General features: G+C 32.5%; 1 protein-coding gene across 1 annotated transcript; it reads right to left on the bottom strand.

Annotated features, from left to right (window-relative positions):
- LOC139501770 (uncharacterized) lies at window positions 1-27,741 on the bottom strand. The gene is made up of 15 exons (XM_071290913.1): window positions 27,628-27,741; window positions 22,392-22,589; window positions 19,279-20,364; window positions 18,239-18,706; window positions 17,179-17,243; window positions 15,922-16,155; window positions 12,137-12,358; window positions 11,582-11,639; window positions 10,643-10,783; window positions 8,349-8,516; window positions 7,678-7,749; window positions 6,735-6,932; window positions 3,368-3,498; window positions 1,678-2,728; window positions 1-551 (listed from the first exon to the last, which is right to left on the bottom strand). The coding sequence occupies exons 2-15, from the start codon at window positions 22,579-22,581 to the stop codon at window positions 364-366; spliced, it is 4,272 nt and encodes a 1,423-aa protein (XP_071147014.1). The 5' UTR covers window positions 22,582-22,589; window positions 27,628-27,741; the 3' UTR covers window positions 1-363.

Here is a 27,741-nt window from a genome sequence, read left to right as displayed (position 1 = left end):
AAATATATATTCATTCATAACAAAATGGGTTGCATGAACAATTTATCAAGTCACTACAAGCATTTGACAATCTGACAGTCTCCTAATAAAAAAATCTAGCTTAATTTGTTATGTTCTTGCTTGCCCTGAAACACTGAAAAAATACATACATAAAGCGCACCTGCTTGTAACATGCAGGGACAAAGACAGAGAAAAAAATCCTGCTGCTTATTTAATGAATTTAACGGTATGTAAATTTGCAACCAACAAGATCAGTTAAAATGTTCATTTAAGGTTTCCTTCTCCTAAATATTTGCTAAGTTCTCTCATACATTTTAACTAAATTCATATTAGATTTGCATTATAGATATTTGCTTATAAAGTTCATATAGGTTTGCCTTCTCCTAGATATTTGGTAAATGTTTTCTGTAGAATCTGACACATGCTTTCATCTGTAGTTATAAAATGTACATCTTTGACACTGTTCTCATCAGCATTCATGTTTTTACCATATTCCTCTATTCCTTTGTAGTACTGAATAGCACAGAATGGTTTGGGGATTCCAAATATTCCTGAAAATATATTTTCACAAATTATTATGGATTCATTATTATTTGTTGGATACCAATTTTCTTGGATTTTGTCGTTACAGGTGAACCACGAAATTAAATGTTCAACGAATAGCAACTATTCTATTGGTTTGCATCAGTCTTCGGCAAAATGTTGAAATAAAATACCCACAAACACGTAAGATTTCGATCCTTAATCCACGAAAATTGGTTCCCATAAAAATTAATGAATCAGCAGTACGTCCAGACATATATCAAAGACCTTATTTTTTAGGTAATGGAAAAGTCAATATCAACCAATACTTATAAAAAGTACTAATGATAAATTCTAAAAAGTAAAGACTTTTCTTTTCTATATATATAGGATATAGAGTGTGTCCTTGGCAAAAATGTCTGGTGGAGAAGAATTGCAAACACGTTTTTTCTAAACAATATTTTGTTTTTTTTCATCCGTTCATCTCCATTACTGGCTGATTGATTGGTTGGTGTTTACAGACTTTGTCAGCACTGTTGACTATTTTGTTGGGATCAGTTTTTATTGGTGGAGAAAGCCAGAGTGCAAGATTTGAACCAACAACCTCAGAACTGGTAGGAAAACTAACATTACTAGGCAATCAAGATTGGAGTTGAATGCAGTTGGAACATGTGTTGACAAGCTTGTGATACAGAAGTGCGATTACTCATTTAGGATCACTCAGCCATCAACATATACCCCCCCCCCCCCCTCCTTTTGGTCATGGTGTTGTCTTATTATTTTATAATGGTTTATGATGGTCAGCATTGTGTGCTTCATTTTTCAATCATGTTTTGTTACAAAATAGCAATTTTTAGTTTGATAATTAGGGTTGCCAATTAGCATGAGACTCATGCATTTTCATGCTTTTTGGTATCATTTTTCTTTGATCTATTTTAATTTTCTTTGATCTTTACAATTTTAGCCAAATCTTATGTTTTTGTTCATGAAAACATGGCATTAATGTAAAAGTGTTATTAGGGAAAGAATTTTTTATGTGCTTCTTTACTTTTTTCATTAGCAAAACCTTTCACAAAAGAATTAGGAATTCTTACTTTGAATTTGCACCTAGAATGTGGGCATATCAAAACACTATAAACTGTTTGTTCAACTTGCCTGTTCCTACTGAGGTAAAAGCTATAGATTTATGTCTATGTGCATTGGCATGATGTAACGAACAAACAATGGCAGCTTTCAGATCTTCTAAACAATTCTTCTTTTCATCTCCATATGCATGCCAGGTAGGACCAACAGTATGTATAATACAGTGATAGGGTAGATTGCCTGCGGTTGTAGAGCAGCATGTCCCAATAATTAAGTCCCCTTTCTCTGTCAAATATTCTTCACATTCCTTTTCCATCTGAGCACCTGCAGCCTGTGCTATATTTAGAGCAATTCCTTTTGTATGCTGAAGGTTCCTATTTGCAGGACTAACCAAACAATCAACTTTTAGATTTTGGAATTCCCCGGGATATGCTAAAATATTGATCCCTTCTCTGGTTATGAACTTAGTTCCATTTTTTAATTCTTGTTGCTCTGTCATTGATGTTGTTTCCTTTGATTGATTACCATTTTTCTTCTTTTTCCTTTTCACTGGAATAACCACACCAATTTTAATCTGCACCAAAGATTTAGCTTCATGAGCCTTTCTCATATTTGGCGCTTTAATGACAATTCTCTTCTTATTAAATCCCATATAACAGGCAATTCCTCCTACAGTTTCTTCAACTTCTTTTTCAATTTCTTCAAGGAACAGCGTCATCTTTTTCTGCAATGGGACATCTATTTCCGCCATTTTATGAATTTCTTCAATTTTCGTTTTAATTTTTTTCAATAATGGTTCAGGATCAAGACCTTTCTTCATAGTCAAAACCAAAGTACCTTTGTCATAAGTATGTGACACAATCTGTTTAAACCATGATTCCTTCTTCCCAAGATGCATCAGTGCAGTGAAATCATCCTCTGACACATTAACGTTAAGTGTGTTATCTATGAAATCTTCAAGCTCCTTTCTGATTTCTTTTGCATCCTTTTCTGTTCCCTCTAATACAGCCTTCTTCCCTGCTTCATCCAGAGTAATATGGTATCCATTATTGTGGAGAGACTCTATCTTCCTTTTTACCTTCTTTACTGGTGGTGCTATTTTGTAAACAACCTTTTTTGGTACCTATAAAATAAAAATAAATATCTATAAATAGACAACATTTAATGAAAATAAGGCAGAGACTTTTCAGTAGTATTATTCCATTCTTTGCTGGGTTCCTGTCTATTTTTATTAGTTGTTAATAATCATTATTCATATCTAAAAGCTCTACAGACAGGCTTTAAATCAGAGGCCATTAGTCATTTGCTTACAAATTGTGTATGATACTTCGACCAAAATTATGATTAAAATTATCCATACTAATGTCGGGGTTATAGATGAATACAAAAGTGCGCATAATTCAGCTCTAGCTTAAAATGTAGTTTTTTGTGGCTATCAAATGTAAACATTTTACCACATTATTGATGATGTTTCACTAACGGATCAGATTATTTAAAACTGCTAAGACAGTGCATATGAAAGAGTCTCTTAAGATTGCACCTTGCTTATATCAGAGTGTGCAAGATTGAACTTAAAGATAGCCACTGGTTTCTTAATCCTGGCTTTGAACATGAAATATTTTCAAATATAGAAAGGTATGCATAGGGGGTGCTGATTGTGTTCCTGTTGAAGTTAACAACAGGCAATTCGAATTAAATTGACAAGAAGGGTCATGTGACAGTCTTAAAACATCATGTGACACATATTAATTAAGAACCATACCTCCATGTTAGCAACATCTTTTTTGAGAATATCTAGCACCATTTCTGCATCATCTTTCCTCCCTATAGCTTGAATATGATACTTGTAAACTTCAGGTTTCTTCTCATAAATATGCCAAGACGATGTTTCTCCTATAAATAAGTTTGAAATATATTGCAAAGATATCCTATTTTATATGTGTATATATAGGCTCAGTTTGGTATAATGGCTAAACAGAATGATAAATTATCCCTTTAAGTCTAATAGTCGTAAACTTTGATACCACATCTTGAAAAAAACTAAAAGTTATTTTCAATTATTTCCATCAAGATTAAAATTAACACTTTGCTCAGACAAAAAATAAACTTATGTCATTTTAGGCACTAGACATGCTAGATAAAATTGATATTTTCCTGAATATTTTTTAAAGATCAGCAGCAAAGATCCATGTCTTGTTTTTCCTTATGTGTCTAGGCAAGACTAAAATAGAGGCTCTCAAGAGCCTGTGTCGATCACCTGTATTTACTGATGCTTTGGAAATCATGTAAGATTAGGTTAAAATCATAATCAATAGTATTAGATATAAGACATTATAAGTTACTGTATGATATCTAAGATTAGAATTAACCAGGTGCTCCACAGGGCACAGCCTTGTACGACAGCAGAAGTCAAACCCTGAACAGTTTGGGCAATTATGGACACAACATTCAAGCTTGATACAGCTCTGAATTTGGATTGCGATCAAATTTTTGACATAATATGAGTTTCTGACACAAAACAAATGTCAAGATCTTACAAATCTTTTGCGCAATATTGTGTAATTAAAGATTTCTTCTTTTAACTTTTCAAAAATTTAGAATTTGAGAAATTTGAAAAAAAATTAATTGAAAACAATTACCACCCCCCCCCCCCCCCCCCCTTTATTTCATTTAGTCCAAAACCTGACATTTCTTTATACAGGCCCAAGACCACAATTAATGATCCCACTTTTTGTTGTCCACGATTATAGTTCCCTTTAATTATAGTTTATTTTTTATTTTTCTTTATTTTTTTTCTTTCCCTTTCTCATACATTTATTAGTTTTTCTGGGTTGGAAATGAAAGAAGAGAGCTAAAATAAACTTTTGGATGTTTTATTTTAACTGATTTTGATATGGGAAGAGTGATTAGGCCAGGTGCAAAAAGGTGATATTTACAGTTTTCAGAATATCTTTTGACTTGTCCATAGGGGTATGGATGTGTATTGGCTGAATTTGTAAACTACAGAGGTGCAATCTTTCTGAATTTTGGAAATAGTTTTGGACTAGAACTGTACTTTACACACACAAAAAATTGACAAAAAGATTACGTGCAATTTTTTTAATGTAACAAAACGTTATAAAGAACTTATAGAGAATTAAATTGTGGTCTGTGGCCTAAAACATAATATACAAGTAGTGTAAGGGAGGTAAATCCGAATATAGCCATCATTGTATGTTAAATGTTTTAGAATTACCTCCCTTACACTGCTTTTTAAATTGTCTTAATTGTCTATTGACCAGAAATACCTAGTTTTTCCCCTTTTTTGCCCCTAATTCTGACACATTTTGAGGCATTACCCCCCCCCCCCCCCCCCAAGTCAATACTAACCATCCCTCCATGGTATGGAAAATAGTGGTTTAATTTCAGAGAGATTCAAACACTTAAACATAAGTTATTGTTTGAAAACTACAAAAATGATTTTTTTTGGGCCCTAATTCCTACACAATTGGGACCATAACCCCCAAAATCAATCCCAACCTTCCTTTAGTGGTATTGAACCTTCCTGTAAAAAGTTATAGAGATCCATACACTTAAACACAAGTTATTGTGTGTAAACTAGAAAAATACTTCTTTTTGACCCTTTTTGGCCCCTTATTCCTACATATTCGGAAAAATTAACCCCAAAATGATTCTCAACCTTCCCTGTGTTATATGGAAACTTGTGGTACAATGTCAGAGAGATCCATACAGTTACAGACAAGTTATCGTCTTGAAACTAGAAAAATGCTTGTTTTCGGACCTTAATTCCTAGACTGTTTGCCCAATAACCCCTTAAAATAAATCCCAACCTTCTACTTTTTTATGGTATTAAACATTGTGGTACCAATGATGACGTGATACCAATATACAACCAAAAAAATTTCAATTTTTGCAGTCGTATAAAAACTGCAAAATTTCCTAAAAATCACCAATTCAGAGGTAGCAGCAACCAAGCCAAGGGTTGTCAGATTGGTCTGAAATTTCATGGTAGATATATCTTAACCTGAGGAATAGTCTTACCCCATGTCAGATTTGCTCTAAATGCTTTAGTTTCGGAGATATAAACCAACTAGAGGCTCTAAAGAGCCTGTGTCGCTCACCTTGGTCTATGTGCATACATTGTATTAAACAAAGGACAAAGATGGATTCATGACAAAATTGTGTTTTGGTGATGGTGATGTGTTTGTAGATTTTACTTTTACTAAACCTTCTGGCTACTTACAATTTTCTCTATCTAATTAGACTTGGCCATTTAGATAAAGAGGAAAATATTTTGTAAAAATTTACTAAATTAATGAAAATTGTGAAAAATTGACTATAAAGGGCAATAACTCCTTTTAAAAGGGGTCAACTTACCATTGTGGTCATGTTGACTAATTATTAGATCCTACTTTGCTGAACATTATTGCTGTTTACAGTTTGTCTCTATCTATAATAGTATTCAAGATAATAACTAAAAACCAAAAAATTTCTTTAAAATTACCAATTAAGGGGCAGCAAACCCAACAACCAGTTGTCCAATTCATTTCAAAATTTCACAGCAGATAGGCATTGACTTGATAAACAAATAAACCCCTTTTAGATTTGCTCTAACTGCTTTGGTTTCAGAGTTATAAGCCAAAATCTACATTTTGTCCCTATGTTCTATTTTTTGGCAATGGTGGCCATCTTGATTGGTTGGACGGGTCACCAGACACATATTTTAGACTAGATACCCCAATGATGATTGTGGCCAAGTTTGGTTAAATTTGGCCCAGTAGTTTCAGAGGAGAAGATTTTTGTAAAAGTTAACAACGACGATGGACGCTGGACGATGCCGGACGCTGGACAATGCCGTACGCTGGAGGCCAAGTGATGAGAAAAGATCACTTGGCCTTTTGGGCCAGGTGAGCTAAAAATTCTGATTTTAATACAACAATAAAGAAAATGTGTAAACTATTAAAGAACAACACACAACAGACAAGGACACAATGCAATAGCTCAAATATTCATGCCAGATTTAATTGGAATAGGTCCAGTGGTTTCAGAGAAGATTTGTAATATTGACAGACAACAACAACACACAACAACCATGGACACCATACAATACCTACAATATTCCTACATACCATGACCTCCTTCTATTCCTCCATTCTTAAGATTCTTCATCATTTCCTTGAAATCTACTGTTGTAGCAAACATCCTAACGACTCTGATATAGCTCAATTTTCCAGTCAAATCTGATTGACTGTTCTCTTCATAAATCTTATCTGTATTTTCCAAGATGGTTGTCATGACTAAATCAATCTGTTTGTGCAATGACATACCTACAATATGCAAACTTATTTCATTACATAAGCCAGGAAAATATGTGCCATATATGCCAACTTTTAGACTTTGAAGTACAATCCTTTATATGCCCTAATTTGGATGGCAAATTGATTGAACAAAATATTTCTAGCTTGGTTATCAAACATTTTTTAATGCCTCTAGGCAGTTTATAAAGATAATTACTTAGACTGTAAATTATTGCCATGTTTTTATTATTAAAAAAAAACAAAAAATAAAAACAAAAAATGCAACTGTGCTATAATTGCAATAATTTAACCTCATATTTTGGAATTTTTTTGTATGAATTATCGAACAAGGTTTTTTTTCAATATTGCAAAAATTAAAGTCCCATTGAAGTTAAATATGACAAAATGGCAATAATAAATGTCCTTAAGTTAAAAAGTGACAAAAACATATGTTAAATTTGAAATTTTATATCTAAAAAATGACTTCAGCAACAACATATACCACTTACTTTTCTGTGTAGATTTTATTGAAATACAAAATATATGTAAAATTACCAAACTATATTTAAAGAATTTGATATAAGCTTTAAATTTTCACTAGAAAGATCAACTTTCAAATACTCACGAAACAAATACAGGGGAAATTAGCCACACCCTTTTTGAATTAACTGTATTTATGGGTTAATGCACAACTGCATGATAAATGTTATTTAATTTTATTCAACGTAAAAGAATTAAAATTCATAAAAAAAAGATAAAAAAAAGATAAATATACTTGAACTTGGCTTTGTATTTTTCTCGTCTGTCCATGGTCCAAATGATGATGGTCTGATATCTTTAATTATAACTGAAAATATATTCAATACATTTATCTAATTTGTAAATTAGTTGTAATATTCCATTTGATCCTCTATGTATAAATAGAAATCTAAAATGAGCACCTGTATAAATATAGGGAGATGTAATATGATAGCAAATGAGACATCTATCAACCTGAGTTCAAATGACGGAGGATGTAAACAATTATAGGTCATTGTAGGCCGTACGGTTACGCTTATAGCTGTTAAACTTTTTGTGATTTGGACTCTATAGTGTCAAGTAAATGTTTCATTGTCAATCATTACACATCTTCTGATTTCTAGTTGTATGATAAATAAAGCACATCTTAATTTCTTTTCCATAAAATATCACTTTTGAAACTACTGTAAGACTAGACTTATCTAAACCAAAAAAGCAATAGTTCAGCTTAAATGTACATGTATATTACATGTACTAATAACTTATGTAGGATGATTTTTTACCAAAAGGCAGGTTTAAATTATGAAATGGATTTGAATAATATTACAGATAATATTTGATAAACAATTAATAAAAGCTTTAAAGGTCCTTTATTCTTGACAAGCCCTAATTTAATTACCTGATTCTCTACTGTTAAGTGAGACTTACCTGATTCTCTACTGTTCAGCAAGAAGATATCAACTACATGGAATCTACGTAATTCAATCATTTCTGACATTTTTTTCAATCCTTCAATCAAACATTTTTCTGTTCGAATTATTTTGATTTTTACTGTGTAGCTTCCCTTAACCATATCCCATTCAAGTTTTCCAACCTCTGAAAAAATATATAAGAAGAGTATGAAATTATAATTTTGTTTTGATGAAATATAAGGTAAATAAATATTCATTATGAGATCTACACATGGTCACTAACAGGAATTTACTCTCTTATCTGAGATTTCAATAAAATTTCCAATTGTACCAAGGTTAAACAATAATGTGTCCAAAGTACACGGATGCCCCACTCGAACTATCCTTTTCCATGTTCCATGGACCGTGAAATTGGGTAATTATCTAATTTGGCATTAAAATTAGAAAGATCATATCATAAGCAACAAGTGTACTAAGTTTCAAGTTGATTGGACTTCAGCTTTATCAAAAACTACCTTGACCAAAAACTGTAACCTGGACGGACGGACAGACAGACAAATGGAGCCACAGACCAGAAAACATAATGCCCCTCTACTATCGTAGGTGGGGCATAAAAAACGACATTGTATATTAGAATATGTCCCTTTTTTATAACTTATTGTAGTCCAATGTGAATGTTATGTCAACAATTGTAACTATTCCCTTTATAAATTCTGCATAATTTGACACATTTCATGGACAGGGATTCAATAATTTTGTTTTAATTGGATAACAGCAGTTACTTTGTGACTCCATATTTAGGATGGTGAAAATTTTCTAATTTACATTATTATCTTTATATCTTCAGGAGTAAAATAAATCATAACTTGCTTAAAATACATTTATTTCATTTTCAACAACTTTAAATTTTTAAAATACAAATCAATGGAGATATCACAAACTAATAATACTAAATTTCAGTATTGCATTTAACTACATTAAAATAAATTCTTACAAATTCACTTTCTCAAATAATTATTATTTTGTTGCATGCATGTGTCTTGACATTTTTCTATTATAGTCAATGCATTCTCAGAGGTTGACTGCAAATATGAGATGTGACCATTTGATATGAAACATAAAGTATATAGTGTATGAAATAAATGATATCATAATCATTAAACCAGATTTCAAATCAATCTTTAAAGTGTTTTCCATTTGACAAATACCTAATTGTCTCCCCTTTGATATTGATAAATGGTTAATTGTCCCCCCTTTGACAAATGGTTAATTGTCTCCCCTTTGATAAATGGTTTTTGGTACCAGTCTTGTATTACAACTCCAGTTTCCTGTGCATGTCAAAACATGGAGGGAAACAAAATAGTGCATTTTTTGGTGCATGTCAAAACATGGAGGGAAACAAAAAAGTGCATTTTTTTCTGAATTTTTTTCTGAACTCAATTTTTTTCTGTTTGATTATAGGTTTATGCTGAATTGAAACATATATATAGACTTTAAAAAAAAATCATGCATCTTTTGGGGATATCAATCCAGGAAAGTGGAAGGATATCATGTTTACTGGCCTAGTAAAAATAGCAAACAGAAAGTAGAAAAAAAATGTTTTGACTTCAGGATTGCGTAACTTTTTATTCTTCGTGGCAAGACCCCTTTTTTTCCCCCGATTAAATCACAATTTCACAATAGTACATACATGTTATGAACATGAAATGTTTTTTCTATGTATCATTTTTTATTTTTTTATTTTCAAAGATCAGCTGTTTTGCATGTAAGCCTATGGAGCAGTCAATTCACGGGGGGGTCTCTTCCTATATAAAGGTATATACATATGTGCCGCTGGAATGGGTCCCTTTTTTGATCCGTCAAATATATCAATGGGGTGCAATTTTACCGAGGAAATATATCAATAGGTAGTAATTGACCGATTGTGATATATCAATGGGTCATAAATATATGAATGGTTTATGATTTCGCTGTGAAATATATGTATAGGTAGGGATTTCACAATTATTCAATATATGAATGGGGGGTGTTTTTAAAATCCCAGCTGCACACCTGTACCCAAAATCCCATGTTGAGACCCCCCCCGTGAGTCAATTACAAGACTGCAACCTTTAAAATTGTCTACCGTTTTCCTTTAAAATTGTCTACCGTTTGATAAATGGTTAATTGTCTGCCCTTTAATAAATGGTTAATTATCTCCCCTTTAATAAATGTCAGATTATCTTAAAAACATTCACCTCGTTGTGTTATATTGGTTCATGTAGATGCTCACCGGAATAATGTTATATTTTTAAATAATTTTGTTCTTACCAACTTGATTATCTTTCGACACAAAAACAATGTTGATCATGACCTCTTTATACCTCGTGTCTTTATAATCATCAGTCCTTGCAACAATAAATCGTATGCCATGTTTCTTGTGAATACTTCTTATATGCTTGGGAGGTAAATCTAAAAATTAAGAAAAATCAAAATAGTTTGAAAAGTAAAAAAATAATAAAAAGTAGATTCAGAGTTGTCTCCCATAGGCCTAGGTCTATAAATCTAATGTTTGAATACATCTTTTCTCCCGGTCAAAGTGGCTCCAAATGACTTAATGTTTTGTCAATCATATAGTTCACATCTCATTTTGTTCAAATGTGTATACAAGTTTTTGTTAAATGTTCTGTATTCTGATTTTAATCATTTACTGTGCTTTATTTTTTAACTCATTTGATTGTAATTAGCTCAAATTTTGGACACCATGATTGGGCAATAAAATATATCCTATCTTCTACAAAACAACAGGAAACTCAAGCACCTTTAATCAAATGGTTGTCATTGGTCGGGTGTAAACCATAATTGTTTTTCAGTTATTGTTTTGTACAAAAAACAGGCTTTGAATTGTATTACAATTTAAACAAAAACTTAAACCTCCAGTTACAGTTGGGCCAGTATTGAAACAAAGAGTTTTAAAATTTTGTGGTTTTGTGGGCAGTACCTAGACTGAGCATGCAGGAAAGCTTATAAGACACAGATCAATAATGTCTTCACATTTGGGTTATTTTCTCATTTTCTGTGGAAAAAAGATTGTTATAAAGACAACTTTTTGAAGTACAAAACACTTCATTTATACATCATATCACATATATTTCTGAATTTGTATGGTTCAGAGGAGATGTGGCTCAATATTGAAATTGGTCTGTTCCTTAAGTAGTATAGATAATAAATTGAACATCATTTTTAAACAACTTTTTATTTCATACTTACTAAAAGACATCAGTTGATTTTTTCTACTGACCATCCAGTCCTGTACATTTTCAAAAATCTGAAATTTTGAAAATCAATTATAATAAAATTAAATTACATGAAAAAACTCCCAAATGAATTATCTAAATCTTATTAAATCAATGAAATATATGACTCACACAACAAAATATTGAAAAAATAGTGCTCTCCAATACATACTTGGTCGGTAATAAGTGTATGAATAAATTAATGATTTCAAATTCAAATTTTTTTAAAACAATACAATTTCAGTTTTATAGATATATAATATATTGGAAATATACCTTAAGTAGATGTTACTCAAGTGAGTTATGATATGACGTAATAAAAATTAGGGGTTGCATTTGCAACGATGAAAAGACATGGTCATTAAATTCTAAAATGATTGTATTTAATCATGTTAATGATATTGTTAATTTTTCAAAAGGTCATTCTTAAAATATTCTGCTCTAAGAGATAATCTTGCATAATGTGTTCCAAGGGTCTCTTGTAATATTATCACATTTCTATCCTTAACATATTCATAAAATGAAATACCTCAATCACTTCTTTTTCAATTGGATTCAGTACAAAATCTACACGTTTCAGATGCACAGGTTTTTCTATCTCTCCAAATGTTTCTACTGCTTTAAACATCACCTTGGCAACCAAGACTGGTGGAAATACTAATAAACTGGAACCAAGTGCTGGGAAAGCTATACTGGTACATTGTCTTTGTTCTGCTTCTGCTAAACACCTTGTTATGAATAGTCTCAACATCTACAAATTAAATCGCAGTAAAAATATATATTGTTGTGAAATCAATTCTGATACCCCTGCTATCATAAGATGAGGAAAATGAATTTGCAAATAGGTCAAACTTTACAGAATTTCCAGGCGTCATATCATTCAATATTCTCATAAAAAATAATTTATTGTAGCTAAGATTTATCTAAAATTCAAGAAGAAATATGTTATCTGAATTGTTTATCAGAGTTTTTAGAAGTCATCTGTAACGATTATTTTAAGTGTGCAGTATTCAGTAATGAAGATAGTTGATATACGTATTCAACATTTTAAAGAACATTTTACTATTAACAATAACCACAATAAACCTATTTCTCGTATCAAACATAAACTAAAAGAACTAGCCAAGAAATTTGTTTTTGTCCCGGCGGATAAAGCTGCTAATAATATTATTATTGTTTGACGTAAATTTTACATTGAGGTTCTGAAAAAAGAAATCACCAATTCACCAACATTCCAACTGACTCCATTTCCAGAAAACGACACCTGTAACAAACATAAACTTTTAGCTACCGCTTTACAAGCCAAGCCAAATATAATGAAAGTCCCAACTATGTATTGGCTTCTGAAGCTACACAATACACCTTATAAATATAGATTTATTTCGTCTTCAAGCCATTGTTCCACTACTAAATTGTCTATTCTTCTTACCAGCACACTTGGTACAATTAAAAACCTGATAATAAATTGTTCAAATAAGGCCTTCGAAAATAGTGGAATTAATTACTTTTGGAGTGTCAAGAACTCGTTGGAAGTACTTGATAAATTGCATGCTTATATTGCTGATTTTGAATCTGTTCAAAGTTTTGATTTTTCTACCCTGTATACCACATTGCCTCACATTCTCATTAAGAAAAAATTCACACACCTAATTAAATGGGCATTTAAAAAGTCAGAATGTGAATATATATGTTCAAACTCTTTTAGGTCATTTTTTAGTAGCAATAAACAAAAAAACTATGTCAATTGGACATGCTTTGATACTATATATGCCCTTGAATTTTTACTAGATAACATTTTTGTTCGCTTTGGAGATTCCGTATATCGTCAGATTATCGGAATTCCAATGGGGACTAACTGTGCACCACTTATTGCGGACCTGTTTTTGTATTGCTATGAGTTACAATTTATGACAAAAATAAGCAAAGACCTATCGAAACAACATCTGATAAACAAATTAAATAATACTTTTAGATATTTGGATGATATTTTGGCTCTCAATAATGACGACTTCAGTATGTATATTAAAGAAATTTATCCTGTTGAACTTACTTTAAATAAAGCTAATACTAACAATGACCACTGCCCTTTCCTCGATCTTGATATCTATATCACTAACGGAAAGCTGAATACTAAAATTTATGATAAAAGAGATGATTTTTCATTTCCTATCGTTAATTATCCATTTTTAGATGGTGATGTTCCCTTGTCACCATCTTACGGTGTTTATATATCTCAACTTGTACGATTCGCTCGTGTATGTAACAATGTTTTAGATTTTACCGAAAGAAATGTATGTATTACTGAAAAATTATTACACCAGGGTTTTCGATATCACAAACTAGTCAAAACATTTACTAAATTTTATCATCAGTATAAGGACATCATTAGTAAATATAGCTCAACATGCAGACTTCTTATACGTTCAGGTATTTCACATCCAATTTTTTATGGAAATATTCTTTATAAAGCACAAAGGTGTCAGTATTCACCTCAAAAACTAACAAAACCTTTGGATAGACTTATTAAGAAGGGATATAGTTACGATACTGTTGTCAGGTCATTGAAGATTGCATATTTTGGCGTTTATATTGATTCACTTATAGGATCTTTGCATCGGAACTAAACACATTTATTCAAAAACCAACTGTTGGCATGACACGGGTTATGTTCTTCTCATATATGTTATGATACTAAACCCCTAACGGGAAGGATTGTGCCTGATGTTCATATGATGAAATCATAATCTTTCAGTCAGTTTAATTGAAGTCTGGAGCTGGCATGTCAGTTAACTGCTAGTAGTCTGTTGTTATTTATGTATTATTGTCATTTTGTTTATTTTCTTTGGTTACATCTTCTGACATCAGACTCGGACTTCTGAATTTTAATGTGCGTATTGTTATGCGTTTACTTTTCTACATTGGCTAGAGGTATAAGGGGGGGGGGGGGGTTGAGATCTCACAAACATGTTTAACCCCGCCGCATTTTTGCAACTGTCTTAAGTCAGGAGCCTCTGGCCTTTGTTAGTCTTGTATTATTTTAATTTTAGTTTCTTGTGTACAATTTGGAAATTAGTATGGCGTTCATTATCACTGAACTAGTATATATTTGTTTAGGGGCCAGCTGAAGGACGCCTCCGGGTGCGGGAATTTCTCGCTACATTGAAGACCTGTTGGTGACCTTCTGCTGTTGTTTTTTTCTATGGTCGGGTTGTTGTCTCTTTGGCACATTCCCCATTTCCATTCTCAATTTTAGTGTTATGTTTTTGGTTGCATTTTTTAAGCTTGCATATAAAGAAAGAAATTTCGTTTAAAGCATAAATTATCATTCATAAGGAAAATTTGTGTACAAAATATATATGTATGCTATAATCAAAATAATGATTATAGAAGCCAATAAATTACCTTGTTACTGTAAAAGAACAACATACAAAATGTGCAACCTAAACCTCCACACAACAAACCAAAACAAGTGTTCTTGTGTGCTTGTGACCTGAAACTGCAAGAATGACAGTAAAGCCAAGTTTACATGCATGGTTCTGAATATGATTGATCATTTTTATATGTCATCATCTTTAGGCAGAAATAAAATGTTTTTTCATGATTTACTTTTGATAGTGTTAGGTCTAACACATGTGATGTGTATATCCCAAAGAATTGGTGATATTAAAACCATGTACTTAAAACTATTGGTTACCAACATTCATCTCATTCTAAAGAGGACTTATGTGGTGACTTTTAATTTCTATAATTATTTAACCTGATATTTATACCACTGTCCAAGGTTAGGGGGAGGGTTTGGATCCCGCTAACATGTTTAACCCCGCCACATTATTTATGTATGTGCCTGTCCCAATTCAGGAGCCTGTAATTTAGTGGTTGTCGTTTGCTTCTTATTTGTTACATATTTGTTTTTCCTTCATTTATTTACATAATTAAGGCCGTTAGTTTTCTCGTTTGAATTGTTTTACATCGTCTTATTGGGGCCTGTTATAGCTGACTATGCAGTATGGGCTTTGCTCATTATTGAAGATAATTGTTACTGTATGTGTCATTTTGGTCTTTTGTGGATAGTTGTCTCATTGGCAATCATACCACATCTTTCTTTTTTATATTGATGTATTTTTATAACAGAAGATCTATAAAGTTGGCCAAATCTATAACATTTGAAATTAGTGTTATTTTTCGTCTCTTGAAAAGTGGCAAAAAATAAATCACTTGCAAAAATTTGTTGATTAAAACAAATTTTGTATTGAGAAAACTGTTGGAGTGTCTAAACCCATCTTTTAATATATAATACAAGATCTAGTTAAATACCTTTACTGACAAACTTCCATTCATAATCCAACCAAAGAGACATCCATGAAATATTTTCTGACATTTCAGATGTCCAGGCTCAGTAACTGCCACATCACATACCCCTATACCATCAGGATAGGCCTGGAGATACTCTGGTACAATGATATCCCTTCCTGCTTTGTGTATAAGTTGTCTAGATACAACACCATACTCAAGATCTTTGTGATTTGTAGCATTTACTACAACATCCACCTAAAATATATAATCATACGATAAGCCAAGTGATCTCAGATTGTAGATCATCTACATTGATCACAAGTCTGTTTAAACTAAGGTTGTAAGTTCCAACCCAATTCATGTTGGTGTCACGTGCACTGTAACCAGGGTTTGACTCTGATCTTAGTTAACAAGGGTTATCAATTTTCTTGCCAAAGGTCAAGAAAGTATTTTTTTAATATTGCCAGGACATCTTTTATATTGTAGGTAGTTTTACCCGTATTAATTGGAAAAATAACAATGTTGTATTGATTCATGGAGCTTATTGCCCTTAAAAAAAGTCTTTATTTTTTCTACAGGGCTTAAAAAACTGTAGTATTACTTTCATATTTCTTGAATGTCACACGACCACATTTAGTTTCCCACTGACTTATTTAATATTTCATGCAGATATAAAATAAAGGCTGTACTGTAAGTGAGCTATAATTGCCTACATTAAAGTTGCAGTATTGCTGGTAGATTATAAGTGTTTCATTGGCAATTTTACCACATCTCCTTATTTTAGAATGAACACATTAAATTCTGATATGTAAAAAAAATCATCAAAGATACCTGAGACTTCAAACTTCAAAGACAATGTTTCCTCTGCAAAAGACTCATGATTGAATTTAATTAATCTATATTTCCTTATGCTATGACATCATGTTACTGTACGGAGATTATAGGATCATAATGGGTAATAAATTACTAATAGTAACTTCATTTTTTTTACATAAATAAGGCTGTTAGTTTTCTGGTTTGAATTGTTTTACATTGTCTTATCGGGGCCTTTTATAGCTGACTATGTGGTATGGCTTTGCTCATTGTTAAAGGCCGTACAGTGACCTATAGTTGTTAATGTCTGTGTCATTTTGGTCTTTTGTGGATAGTTGTCTCATTGGCAATCATACCACATCTTCTTTTTTATATTATTCTTTTGAGATCAAAACTGAGTCTAACCATTGGTCAAATGTTTTTTTTTCTTAAACTTAAAATCATTTGTAGATTTGAATTTTTTACCTTGTCATCCATATCAACAATGGATCCTTCTACAATATTTACTATTATGGATGATGGTTGTTTTTCTAAAAAAAAATAAAACAGTTTATATTAACTTCATCTAATTCCATTGTTAATGTTTCCTTCACATCTTAAGAAATATATCTAGAGGCAATTTTTTGTATTGGAATGTTTATTGTAAGCCTGAGTTAACATTATGTTAGTTACTGTACTTAAACTACTACAACTAAGGTTGCAGTTCTCTTCAGCTAATTTGACCTGAAAAGACTTTATCTGTTCTTCATAGGCCCTGTTTTGTTGTTATAAGTCTATTCAGTATGTGTGCACTGAAAATCAGTATTACATATTTTTCTTGCACATGCAGAACAACAGATTATACCTCATATAACAGACACTACACATGAGAAAATCATTAACAAATAAATCAACTAGTATCAGTGTTATGGTAAACAAGGTGTCTTTTTTCTCAAAATCCTTTCTGGGCATGTTGCAAAAATATTTTAAAAAGTATCATTCAATATACCACAGATTAACATCTAAAACTTGGAACAAAAAATCAAGCTTCGCTAAGTGAATTTTAATTTTGTTGTTGAAAAATCTTTTTAAAATCAAGTGGAGAAAATTATACCAAATTTGTTAGGACAGTATAATTTATTTCTTTTTTTTTTTTTTATATTTCAAGACAATAAATAAGACTTTTGACCACACATTTTTATTTGATACTTCAGAAGTATTTATGACAAACAAGTTTCTTATTGAATTGTAACACATTCTTTAATGTTTCCTCAATAAGGAAAGATTAAGTTTCTACTATATAACTCATTTACATAAGATAACTAGTTTTATTAACTTCAATGCTTTTTAACATGTTTAAAGAATAAACAAAGTCTTTTGAGTAAATTTTTAACCCCAGTATTTAAATTTAAATTTGAAAGAACATTGACCCATTATTCTTTGACAGAAGTTTCAAATAAATCTATGATTAAGCATTTAAATTAGACACCCCAGCTTCCTTAACATAAGAAAACTTCAATCAATAACTAAGTACATTTATGCATACCTGTTAGTAGGGGACGATGTTTATCAAACACAATCCTTGACATGTGACCAAAAACAATGATTTCTGATATCAGAAAATCGTCGATATCTTCAACAGTACTTAAAGTGTCTGCATATCCATACAAATGAACGAAATGTCCAAACTTTTTCCTTAATTTCCAAAAGTTATTAATTAATATGGAGGCATACATATTAGAAGGAAAATCATCAGCAATATCTAATGGTATACCAAGGCTCCGGTACCCAGTGTCAGCAATGATGTTAATAATCCTACGAGCACAGTTGTACAGTGAAGACAGTGTTACATCTCGTGTTCGTGCCCAAGGGGGAATAACTGTGAGAAGTAACATTTGACATTTAAGGTTGCCTGTATTCTGGATGACAATGATTTCTTCTGGTTCAATGGCCGTTCCTGTCTCTTCACTGTTCTTGAGGAGCTTTGCTATGCCAGCATTAACAGCTTTTCCACCTTAAATGTACAATATATATATATATATACTTTTTTTCCAACAGGGTCAAGCCAAAGACCTTAAAATTAGTGATTCTCCACAGCATTAAGGAGCAAGAGCAAATAGATGTCAGATTTCTACTCAATCTAACTTCAATTACTTGTTTCATGCACAGAACAATTTACTTTTGAATCTTTAATTTCATTAAATCAATATGTTCCTGTCCAGTTAGGCTTTAATAAGTTCCAAAATAAAGAGCATCTCAGTTTGTCTCAATGTTTTTTTGTTGTTGTATATATCTTAAAAAGGTAGGATGCTATATTTGTGAGCCCTCATTGTGAAATCCATTATTTATTTACTTAAATAAGTAAAGATCAGCTAATATACTAATTTTAAATATTTGATCACTTATTGGTGTTTAATGCCACTTTCAACATTTTTGGTTATATCATATGGCAGCTATTCTTTATCAGTTGAGGAACCTGTAGTACCTTCCATTGCAAAACTAGAAATCATAGTAAATTTAAAGGGAGTCAAATGCACCAGCAGGATGCGATTTAAACTTTAAACAAATTATAATATGAAAGGTTACCTATTCTAAAGATATCCTTGCCACAGCCAAATGGTTCAAGATTTGTTGTCACAGGACAAATAAGAACATCACATTCACTTGTCTCCACTGGACCAACCATTGTCATGATATGCATCATAGCATCTCTATGGTTACCAAGCCAACCAGAATGGAGACGGGCTTTGTTATCTATACTGATGATGCAATGTTTTTGCTTCTCAAGTTGAACACATTTTTCTTGCACAGCTTTAGTTAAGCGTGATGTATTGCCAAAAGTATGATCTAATGAAATAAACAACTCATTTGCCATTCTTTCAATATCGGTTTTGACAATACCTGGATCTTTGCCATGCAATTCAATATGGCCATCTAAAAATTTATGGTCAACTTTGTACAAATTGCTCAAAGCCTTCAGCTTCAAATCTGAAAATTTTTGAAAATATTCTAATTTCCATACAGGCAATGGAACATGCATTATTTGGACTGTTCCATCCTCAGGACCTGGCGACGAGCTAAATATTCTCTGATATCGCACAAATTGATCATTTGTCATCACCAGAACAGTATCCCCCTTCTTTTTCCGTGGAACAGCCGATACTTTATCATTATCTTGGAGAAACTGTTTTAACTCTGTAAATTCAAACTGTTCATTTGAAATCTCTATAGTTTGTATACAATCCTTGATGACCTTTGAACCCTCTACAGCAACATCTTGTGATTGTGCAAACACTAACAAATCAAAAACTTTTTCATTTACTTCCCAAGAGCACATAGCTCTTTCATGCAAAAGTATAAAATTTACATATTCTGCTACTTCTGGTTTCCTTAGAAATTTTGATCGGAGATTTCCAATATTATCTAGCCTGGTTACCACCTGTTTACATTGTTTGTCTATCTGGTACCTTGCTTCATCAATACTCTGCTGGGTTTTCCCTCTCATTACTACAAGATCTTCTTTTACATCTATTTCAAGATTGATATCTCTCAATTTGTCAAAGAACTCATTTTTTTCCAAAACTTGTAATTTGTTTTTGTTAAGTTTGAGTACTTCATCAAATTTATTCTGATTGGTATGTCCAGAAGGGTTTTCTATAGCTGTCTCTGATTCTATAAATAGAAAGTTCAACAACTATCTGTCAAAGCATATTATCATAAGTCTGATGCACAAATACTGGTATTTTATAAACTATATACAGTAATGACAGTCACAGTGGCAGATCAAGACATTTTCATTAGTGGGGGTCCAAAATTTTACGACAAAAGAGCCCCCCCCCCCCCTCCTCTGCCCCAAATCCCCAAATCTGCCTCTGATTTATATAAAAGGATTATAGCCTAAACATTATTCTTCTTAGCAAGATTAGTCTGACTGAGAACAACCTGGAACAAATTGTCCTTTAAACCCAAAAGTTAATTAATCTTTTCAAAATATGTTACTTGGTACTGTCATGACTGTAATTGCTATCTTTATTTGCTTATTTAAAATATGTGTTGCTTAAATAAACAAAAATTCTCATATTCTTTTCTTTGTTTCAGATTAAAAACCTTTTTTTATACTGTTTTTTTTTTTGCTATAGTTAGACAATATACGTATAGTGTCTTGAAATATGAAATTTATTTGTATGAGGCTTAGAAACGGGGGAAATGCGAGGTTGTACCGAGCATTTTCCCGTTTCGTGTCGAATACAAATAAATTTCATATTTCAAGTCAATATACGTATATTAATTGTCTTTATACTGAAATCGATAAAAAATTAAAAAAAATTAAAAAAATATGTAATAAATTGTTGTTAAAAAAAGTGTTTGGAATTTCCCTCATGGGGTACCATTTTGGGGTATTTCCCTATGAGTGTAGTCCAGGCGGTAAGACATTGACATTATAAGGAATTAGAAAAGGAAAATGAACTTAATTAATAACATTTAATAAACATGGTATATAAATTACCAATTTGAAGACATAACAAGCTTAAATTCATAAAAGTTTGACCATTGTTACTACACGTTGTCATGGTTGTGACGTGACGTTGTTGATGAAATACAGTAGTTCTGGTAAGTAGGAGGGGCTTATAGGTTAGTTGAGGTCATTGACGTATAAAGCTAACGTTTATACGTATAGCTTTATCTGTATAGTAAAATAGCTGATTGCAGTATAACACATTTTATTTGTATGGTAATTCTTCAACTTGGGAACTCAACATTTGCTAAACATGTTCATGATGTTGTTCAATTGAAACTATTGTTTTGTTATAAACATGATAAATTAGGCTTTTAGTTCTCTCAATTGATTTTTCCCCATATTTTTCAAATTTCTGTGCCTTTTATAACTGACTCAACAGTGATTGCTGAAGGCATTACTGTTGCTTATAACATGTATAACTGTGTGCACCCACCTGTTTTGAACTTTGGTGGATATTTGTCTCATTGACAGAAATACCACATCTCCTTATTTTTATTTAAAATAAATGGCAGGGAAATATATCCTGTCTATCAATCATCCTTATATATTGCCTGTATTGAAATGAAGATTACTTTGTGCTGGCTCAATTCATAATATCAAGTTATAAGTTAATTGTAGTTATCTAATTTAACATTTTCAGGTTTGCATATGAATCAATGGTGAGGATGGTAAAAGGTTATTTTCGTGCAACGTGTTTTATTTCACATGCAGCTGTGAAAAAAGGTTTGTTCTTCTCCTTGTTTCCTGAAATCAGTACAAGAATCAACTTGCAAGAAATTTTTAATTGTTCATTCATCCTGAAATGGCTATTTTATCTTGCAGTCTTCCGTGCAGATACCCCCTTTACGTCCCTCAATGATGGGTAGCTGTCTCATTGGCATCTAACTCTCATTATGGAGAAGGAGAAAAAAACAGTATTATATACCACTGCTTAAAAGTCATAAATCGTAAATCAATTGAAAAAAAACAAATCTGGGTTACAAACTAAAACTGAGGGAAACACATCAAAAATATGAGGAAAACAATGAAACAACAGATCGAATTACTAAAGTGCAACAAAAAAACAAAGCACACACACAGAAACGAACTATATAAGATCACACCTGCCATTATCCTGACTTGGTACAGGATAATAGTGATAAAATACATGTTTGCCCTATCTGTCTATATTGACATTTACCTGGTTCATTTTCCTTTTTCTGATCTTTTTTCTTCCCGCCAGTTTTGAGGATAGGTTTGCCTGGAGCACCATTTTGTTGACTGCTGGTTGTTAGAACAGATTTCTGTGTTGTTTTTGATGTTGCTCTAGTAATACTAGTGTTAACAGTTGTCTTTGATAGCGCCCTCTGTTTGTTAACTTTATCTGCCATAGTCTGCTCTGCAAAAAAAAGTGAAAATGAGGAAGGTAATTTGATGCCTTTCTGACCAATATATATCTTTTTATATATTAAATAATCTTAATTTATAAATGCATGTTGGTCTAAAGATGAGGCCATTGTTTCTCAGGAGGAAATAACTACCTTACAAATGCATAAATGCAGAAAATTTGGTAAAACAGTTGTAAAATATCAAGAGAAATGTAATTAAAAGTTTTTGACTCTGTAAATATGGTAAATATTGTTAAATCAAACAGCAGACAACAAAAGTGTCTTCTTTATCGAAAATTTACATATAATAATTACATGTAAGATTTAAAATGTAGGTTTTTATATACATGAAATATGAAAAAAGAAGAATGTGTCCCCAGTACATGGATGCCCCATCCATGCTATCTGCACTATCATTTTCTATGTTCAGTGGACAGTGATAATGGGGGAAAATCTCTAATTTGGCATTAAAATTATAAAGATCATATCATAGGGAACATGTGTATTAAGTTATGTAAGTTTCAAGTTGATTGGACTTCAACTTCATCAAAAACTACCTGGACCAAAAACTTCAACCTGGACCAAAATTTTTAACCTGAAGAGGGATGGATGAACAGATGGACAAACAGACGGACAGACGCACAGACCAGAAAACATAATGCCCATAAATGGGGCATAAAAAATAATTTCATAGCCAAATAAAAGCCTTAGTGGCCATCCTCCTTTCAATTATGGCCTTTGTGTGTTAGAATCATATAGTAAACAGGAGTTGATGAGTGATGAATTTGTCAACCTGTCCCACAGTTTAGCATGTTCATATTTAATTTGATAACAATTTTTTGGAAGACCTTAATAATAGTTTAAACATATTTATTTATAGTGGATTGGGAAACAAGTTATTACAACTTTATGTATTAATCTCTTCCCACTTTGAAGGTGCGAGTGCTGCATTAACCTGATAATTTAGAAATCTACAAAGGTGTCTTTTACGTTTAAGAGATGTTGCTCTCTCTTAACACAGGTCAGTCATTTATTGTCCCCTTCCTACAGACTATCATTATTTCTCAAGACCATTCTCGCAAATGTTGTTAAGGGAAAGCTGAAAATTAACCCAAGAGAAAATGAAAACGGGATCCATCGGGATCCCAATGCAATCCCGGTGAAATTGTCGGGATAAGCCGGGATAAGCATCTGGAGGCAGGATCCCATTCGGGATAAATATCTGAAACTGGGATCCCATTCGGGATAACTGTCTGAAGCCGGGATTCCAGTCAAGATGAAACGGGATAAATATCGGACACTGGGATCCCAATCGGGGTAACTGTCTGAAGCTGGGATCCCAATCGGAACTGTTTAAAGCCGGGATCCCAATCGGGATGACTGTCGGAAGCTGGGATCCCAGTCTAGTTAAAACGGGAAATTGTATGAACCATAATTATGTTGTTGAAAATATGTAAGTGTTTGGTTTCTGTGGTCGGGTTGTTGTCTTTTTGACACATTCCCCATTTCCATTTTCCATTTTATTTGTATATGTCTCTGATAACATCAAGTACAGGTTATTGGTGTTAATTAACAATGTGTATGACACCAAAGCTGTCAGGTGAAGCCAATCACATTTCAGTGTCACTTAATATTCAGTTTGACAGATATTTATAAGTCAGAAAATGCCGAGATTTTCGCGATAAAAATGGCAGGGCGTCCGAGAAATGTCAACGAGTGTTTTGCCAGAAAAGCTTGGAGGCGTTTCTGATGTTCCCCAAGTTCCCATAAGTGCGTTTCTATTAGTTGTTGTCCGGCATCAATGATAAGATAATGATCGACATCGTAAAACTTTGATTTCTCAACTTATGTAAACTGTAAAAAAATCATAACCACGTGCTTTGTTTTCAACTGTACTGCCGCGGAACAGTTCGACCCTAGAAAATACTGTCCTAAATAATGCGGCCACTATCTTATTCGCATGCACCATGCATGCCATGTGCCGATTACTAAAGTATTCTTTTCTTATATTTAGTAAAAACTGGCCAGTAATTAATACTTTTATGCGATACCCTTAATTTATTTATAATACCGTTTCGGAGACAGATCAACTTGGCCGATATAATTTGGGGCGAGATTGTGACGTCGACGTTTGTGTACTGGTAAAAACGTCATCAAAATTTGTTTACGCTGAATTATGGACAGGACGAAGATGAAGATGTTTTCAGATAAGTGCATTAATAATTTAATTTAACATGTGTATATGTGCATATAATGATTATAAAAATAATTTATTGAGGAACTATGATTTGTATGGTTTGTATCTGAGCAAATCAACTTCAGAAAGTCTGAAAGCATAAACTGAAAATATATATATACATGCACATGAATAAACTTATTTTAAACTTGTCACATAACAGGCATAAATAGTAGGTATGTCAAACTTTAATTCAGTTGTGTGTATGTTTATTTGGTGAAAATAATAAGTCGCTAGTTATTTATCGTCAGGGGATAAAAAAGGGGGAAGGTAATTAATTTGCAAAAAAAATAAAATAACCTTCCAAGACTTCATAATTATTTGGACTAGCTTCCAATCTACTGTATTCTATAAACATTAACATGCAACAATATTTCTATTGAATTTGTTGCTTCAAAACATATTGAACAAATGATTCTTTGTGGATTTTTTTGATACTTTTAGGGGATATACTGATCTTTTTAAATGGAGCTGCCAACGAAACAGATTGCATGCAGATATTCCAGTTACCATAATTTACTCAGCAATTAATTCTAGTTGGAAGTACAGAGACAGCAAATTAATTAACAGAAAGGAAAACATGACATATGTATCCTTTTGCATAAATAACCCAGGAATCCCAGTGGCAGTGCAATTTGAATTGGTGCATGTATATCCTGCTGGTATTTATTTTTGGGATCCCGCTTTTTTTCCAGGAATCCCAGTATATTTCCACTGGGATTTACATCGGGATCCCGCTTCTTTTACGGGAATCCCGAAATTTTATCCCATTACATTTACATCGGGATCCCGCTTATTTAGCGGGAATCCCGAAATTTTATCCCAGTGGGATCCCAATTGAATTCCCACAATATCCCAGTGGGATCCCAGTATATTTCAACCGGGATTTACATCGGAATTCCCGGACTTTTGGCGGGATTCCCGAAATTTTATCCCGGTGGAATTAGGTGGGATCCCACTTGGAATCCCATCAAAATTCCAGCCGGGATTCCAGTGGAATTCCAGATTAATTTTCTCTTGGGAAGTCCCTGAAATTTTCTTTGAAGTCTGATGTGCTAACTACTACACCAACGCTCTCTATAGACATTACACTTCTCAAGATAAATATTTGGGGATGGAAATTTCATTTACATGTACATGTTAGACTCAGATCTATGTCTGCATCACTAATCGATGTCCAAATCTGACTTCATGTTCATAAAATTGGCCGTTGATTTAAAGTGTTTTTGAAAAACTATCATTGTGATGTCAGATTTCAACGCTGATTTGAGGAACAGACATCAATTAGAGCCCATAGTCGATTTGAGTCTTACGTATATATAATAAGGACTTAAAAAGTATTCAGAAGGAATTTTTATGGGATAGATAGATATACAGATAGACAGACATGTAAACATGTAAACATGGAAAACAGTGTACGCACAGTAGACAAACTTTGATTTCTACACCTGGAAAATTTTTTAGTTTCAGATATGAATTAAATTTTCAATTTTCTAAAATATGAAATGCAATTAAATTTATCCAAGGCTTTAAACTTTTCCAGGTTCACAGGTATGTCTGTGCATAAAGTGAATTTTGTGGTACCATTTTTTCCACTCTCTCAAAAATTTTACTACCCCTGAGTGAGAAATATGAAATGATTGCTGAGGCCATCAGATAATACAATTGAAAAAATAATGAAATGTTATCAGGAACATGAGAACCTGAGAAAAAAAATACCATTTTAAAAAAGGGAAGATAAATGCAACCTTCATGTACATGATGTATTAATTGCAGTGTTTGAAACACTTAGTCTATGAATGTTGAAATATCATATGCTTTGCTATGTTCCTATTCAAATGAATAGATCATTAAAAAAACCGTGGGGACTTACAACCCCAGAATTCACCCCACCCCACATGCCCCATGGGATCAGCCACTGGTCCTATTAGAAACATATAATACTCATTGGGGTCTAAATGAGAAGCAGGATTACAGATTTTTTGAAAGCGTGTTGCATGAAAGTCAAATCATTGTGCCGTGAACATGGGAAATGAATTCTAGCGGGACAGAGTAAATTACAAAAAAATATTAAAAATTCATTTATTAATATTAAAAACTAATATAAAAATATCAGCGCATTATTTCATAATAAAAATTCGATTTATTATTATTAAAAAATGATTTTTTTAATATTAAAAAATCATTTATTAATTTTAATATTAATAAATAGAGAATAAATTCCACAACGGCTTGCCATATTCCCATCATGATTATGTTTTCGTCATTGTCAACTGTATTTTGTGTTTGTATTTGTATAAGACATGTAAGAGGAGGACACCACTAATGTTTTATAACTTATACCCGCTTTAGCTACTTTTGCAAATAAAATATGTTTAAACTAACACTAACGTTGAGGGAGGGTAGGAGGGGTCCTGATCCCGAATTCCCGGGCTTAAATACATGAAATCCCGAAATCCCGGGCTTAAAAACACAGGCACTTGTTTCTGTCAATGTGGGGTTTACTATCCATACCAGTACAAAAAAAAAAAAGGGAAATTAAAAAAATATTGGTTGAAGCGAACACATTGAAAATTCCCGTTAGCTACCTTGTGTTTTTTTTGTACTGGTATGGATAGTAAACCCCACATTGACAGAAACAAGTGCCTGTGCTTAAAACACGAAATCCCAAGGTCCCGAAATTCAAAAACAAGAATTCCCGGATCCCGAAAGGGTCAATCCCGAAATCCCGATAAAGGTCCTATCCCCCTCAACGTTGCCTAGTCTGCCCTCCCCCTTTTTTAAATACTGGATGGATTGAATTTGATACATACCGAGAAAATTACCACCACCTTCTGCTTTTAAATGCAATGTCAGCCATTAAAAACGAAAACCACGGAATACACAGTGATAAAACAATACACAACGCTTTTAACAAGTTGTTAAAT

The sequence above is a fragment of the Mytilus edulis genome, chromosome 13 (genome assembly GCF_963676685.1).
Source record: "Mytilus edulis chromosome 13, xbMytEdul2.2, whole genome shotgun sequence".
Lineage (NCBI taxonomy): Eukaryota > Metazoa > Mollusca > Bivalvia > Mytilida > Mytilidae > Mytilus > Mytilus edulis.
Note: the sequence above shows the minus strand (reverse complement) of the source record. Positions and strands in the feature narration are given on the sequence as shown.

What these genes read in the sequence shown, in the direction of transcription:
- LOC139501770 (XM_071290913.1), bottom strand. Translation starts at nt 22,581, where the DNA reads ATGGCAGATAAAGTTAACAAACAGAGGGCGCTATCAAAGACAACTGTT. An exon ending in TTGTTGATATGGATGACAAG is followed by an intron (nt 16,156 to 17,178) that starts GTAAAAAATTCA and finishes TATATATTTTAG; the next exon opens with GTGGATGTTGTAGTAAATGC. An exon ending in TTTTACCTCAGTAGGAACAG is followed by an intron (nt 552 to 1,677) that starts GCAAGTTGAACA and finishes ATATATTTTCAG; the next exon opens with GAATATTTGGAATCCCCAAA.